The sequence below is a fragment of the Urtica dioica genome, chromosome 2 (genome assembly GCF_054948205.1).
Source record: "Urtica dioica subsp. dioica isolate 48M chromosome 2, U.dioica_male_clone48M_v1_H2, whole genome shotgun sequence".
NCBI classification, from domain to species: domain Eukaryota; kingdom Viridiplantae; phylum Streptophyta; class Magnoliopsida; order Rosales; family Urticaceae; genus Urtica; species Urtica dioica.
The window spans coordinates 43,008,310-43,011,918 of NC_142757.1; the positions used below are offsets into that span (position 1 = coordinate 43,008,310).

General features: G+C 30.3%; 1 protein-coding gene across 2 annotated transcripts; it reads right to left on the bottom strand.

The window, feature by feature from the left end:
• Positions 1-525: 525 nt before the first annotated feature.
• Positions 526-3,095, bottom strand: MSP2 (microspore-specific promoter 2). Of its 2 annotated transcripts, none has more exons than XM_089606838.1 (4): positions 2,833-3,095; positions 2,503-2,712; positions 1,907-2,074; positions 526-855 (listed from the first exon to the last, which is right to left on the bottom strand). In XM_089606838.1, exons 1-4 carry the CDS (start codon positions 2,905-2,907, stop codon positions 700-702), a joined length of 609 nt encoding a protein of 202 aa, XP_089462964.1. In that variant the 5' UTR covers positions 2,908-3,095; the 3' UTR covers positions 526-699. The 2 variants fall into 2 exon arrangements, with proteins under 2 accessions (XP_089462964.1, XP_089462963.1); XM_089606837.1 differs by having other exon boundaries at positions 2,485-2,712.
• Between the last annotated feature and the right edge of the window lie 514 nt (positions 3,096-3,609).

A 3,609-nucleotide genomic window follows, 5' to 3' on the forward strand; every position in this document is an offset into this window, starting at 1 on the left:
AAGATAAAATCAAAATATTAAAACAAACAAATTTAGATTCAACAAGCCTCATATTCGAAATCCAAATAGCCCAAAATATACACTGGCAATCGAAACAAATTGCGATCAAACAACCCAAATATCCAATGCAAAATAAAATCATCCAAATAATTCACATCTCTGTAATTCACCATGTACCACTGATTGTCACGAACATGATGTTCAAATATCGCAACGATCCAACGACTAACGAAGACTCCAACTCAATTTCGGCGTTATTGGTCGGAACTGTTGCGAAAATAAATTACAGTTCATCTTTTCACTCGACAGACCAACTTAATATACTCATAATATCATCTTCATTGTTCATAATAGAAAATTTTGTGTCACGATCATTCTACTCGAATTTTGTGATAATCCAGCGGTGAACGAACACGAAAATTCAATTTTAAAACTTTATAATTATTTAGAGATATATTTATGGTAACTTAATAATATATCCTAATACAATTACAAAAGAAAAAGGGAAATAAGTAAAGTGTCCTTACGCAATAATAGTAATACTAATAAGATATATATATATATATATATATATATATATATATATATATATATATATATATATATATATATATATATGAATTGAAAACCCATGAGAGTGACATGTAATCCAAAAGTGTCTTACGTAACAAAATAAAGATATAGGTGGAAAAAAAAAAATTAGCAGCCCAATATTCTTGAAGATAGCCAACTTGGAGTTCTCTTTTTCTCACTTTTCAATGATTTTTCTTCAACCTTTTTCTCCTTGTTTTTCTTCTTAACTTTATGTTTCGGCGGACTTGGATTAACATCCACTTCTTCTTCATCACTTTTTTCCTGTAAAACGATGATAAAAAATAGAAATGCAAATAAAATAAAAAAACCAACTTTAAAAAATAAATCGCTGAAAGAGACATGCACGTATCTAACTTGTCAACATTTATTTTTATAAGCAGCAAAAACCAATAGCATGTCGCTTTTTTTAAGAGAATAATCTGTTGTGACACAAAATAAAATAATATTAAGTTTTTGTTTATTTGTTTGTTTTATCACACGCACACGACAAGTAAAACAGAAACAAGGTGACCATAATAAACACAATCAGGGAGGAAGTCAAAAATCTATATTAGGGAACTAATTTGCAAAGATTAATTCAGAAGGAGCTGATTTATAAATTTTGAAAATAAAAAAATGTAAAAATAAAATAAAAATAGATAAAAAAAAATGCAACAACAAAAAATTGAGAGCCCATTATAGACTGGTACGGCTTCGTGCCTGAACACAATCTATCCCACTATGAATATATTGGTGTACGAACACATCACCTGGCTGTAGATACAATGTTTGATAAATGTCTGATCATATAATTTTTTCGAAGACTTTTTGCGTGATTATTATAATGGAGAGACTGGGTACAAAGAATGTTATAAACGAAATTGTAATTATCGTCAGATGCACTGATTGTCTAGTTGGTCTATGATGTTAATAATCACAGATTGGATCACATACATAAATGATTGAGAGTACCGTGTCATTCATTTATGTTTGTGATATATATTACATACACATGTAACCTTTTTTGTATTTTTTCTTGTCCAAATTCTATTGAAAAGAAGTATGTCACTTAACTGATAAGTAACTGTATTTGGTATGTTAAGCGATTGTTTTTTCTTTCATTTGTATGGGTATTGATCTATCAATACATGCAATATGGAATACATTAGACTTCAATATAAGAATAAAAATATATAAAACCCTTAAAACATCTCTGGCTCTACCATTATGGCATATGTATATATATATAAATGCATGCAAATTATGCTATATGTATATATATATATATATATGTATATATATATATATATATATATACACACACACGATATACCTCAATCTCGTGAGTGGTGGCCATGACGTGGACATGGGATGCTTTTGTGGTATTAAAAGTTGGCAATGAAGAAGCGAAGTCCCCTCTTGCTCGAAGGCTTAAAGTGTCCCCAGATGACTGTGATGATGATCCTGAACCCCCGTTTGATTCTTCATCCATTTCCAATATCTACAAATATATGTTACCAAATTATAGAGCTCCATATATCTTTTTGCTATATTTGAAAAAGGTGTATTGATGACATTTTTCGGTTCGGTTTCGACACTAATTAATATTCGGATTCGGATATAAAAAATGTAAGAAATCGAACCGAACCAATCTAGTTTCAGCCCTATATAGAAGGGAATCCATTTTAGTTTTAGTTTACACATTTATATAGTACGTTATATATGTATAGATATTAGATTGAGATAGATCTCCGATAAAAGAAAAAATAATAATAAGATTGACCAATCAACAAAGGTCGTATTCTACTGAAAAGACAACACAGTAAGCTACAAAACTTGGTAATTAATGACATATACTTAAATAAATAATATTAAAATAGATAGTGAATAGTAATGTATAGATAGAACAACCTGAATAGCACGCTTCACCTGAAAAAGCCTGGTCTCAAGAGCCGCCACACGATCCACCAAAGACCCTTTGGACTCAACATCTTTCAATGCCAATTCCATTGGAATTGGAATACAATCCTTCTTTGCCTTTTCCACCACAAAACCATCATTACTATTGTCATTATCATAAACACTACCATCATTCGTAGTGTTGCTTTCAAACTTGGTCCTCCTTTCCAGGTACTTCATCTACATTACATTAAAAATAAGAAAAATGAAAAAATCAATCTAAGAATAACGGAAAAACGAGACTTGCTTAATATACATATATGTGATATATTTATGAATAAATTAATTAAAATGACTCACTATAAAATCTAGACGATCCAGCCTGGAGATGAGAGGGTTGATGGAGGAGCTTGGCGGGACTGTTGAATCGTCCATTTTTTTTTTTTTTTTTTTTTTTTTTTTTTTTTTTTTTTTTGTATGTTGATTGAGATGGGAAAAAAATGTAAATTTGGGTTTGGATTTTTGTAGAGCTTGATGTGTGACAAAACTGAACTGACATAACGGTTACAGTGGTGGTTATATATATGTATTTGGGGTCCTACAATACAACGTTCGGCTGATTCAGTCCACATCACTGGTCATGCGGATAGTTTGTTACGTTACGTGGCAGATAAGTAAAATGGGCGTGGAATGAATCATTTTTGAAGACATATATCACTTGATATTTACAATACGTACGCCCTAGAAGTGATATGATGGTGATGATGATGAATCTTATATAGCCTGAAATTGTGTGGGCGTCTTTCATATATATATATATATATATATATATATATATATTCAACACCCCTTGCTTGATCAGTGGTAGTGAACGCTGTCATTTAGGAAAATAAGTTACAGCTCAATTAGCATTAATGTAGCAAATATTAATTTTGCAAAAAATAACGATTAAAAATTATAATTTAACCATTAACTAGAATAGCGAGTCAATAAAGATAACTTTACTCTTATTGTTACTAGCCAATGTTACAAAAATTAGAAAAACTAAGCAAACTAAAACAAATAGGCACAATTAATTATGGGTAATTTAGCAAAATAGCCAACTTAAACGTTGAGAATGGCTAAATAGCCAAGGTT

Bases quoted from the DNA above. Each gene is read 5' to 3' on its own strand.
- MSP2 (XM_089606837.1), bottom strand. From the start codon at position 2,907: ATGGACGATTCAACAGTCCCGCCAAGCTCCTCCATCAACCCTCTCATC. The intron at 2,713-2,832 runs GTGAGTCATTTT...AATGTAATGTAG, and splicing joins TGGATCGTCTAGATTTTATA to ATGAAGTACCTGGAAAGGAG. The intron at 856-1,906 runs GTATATCGTGTG...ATCGTTTTACAG, and splicing joins CCACCACTCACGAGATTGAG to GAAAAAAGTGATGAAGAAGA.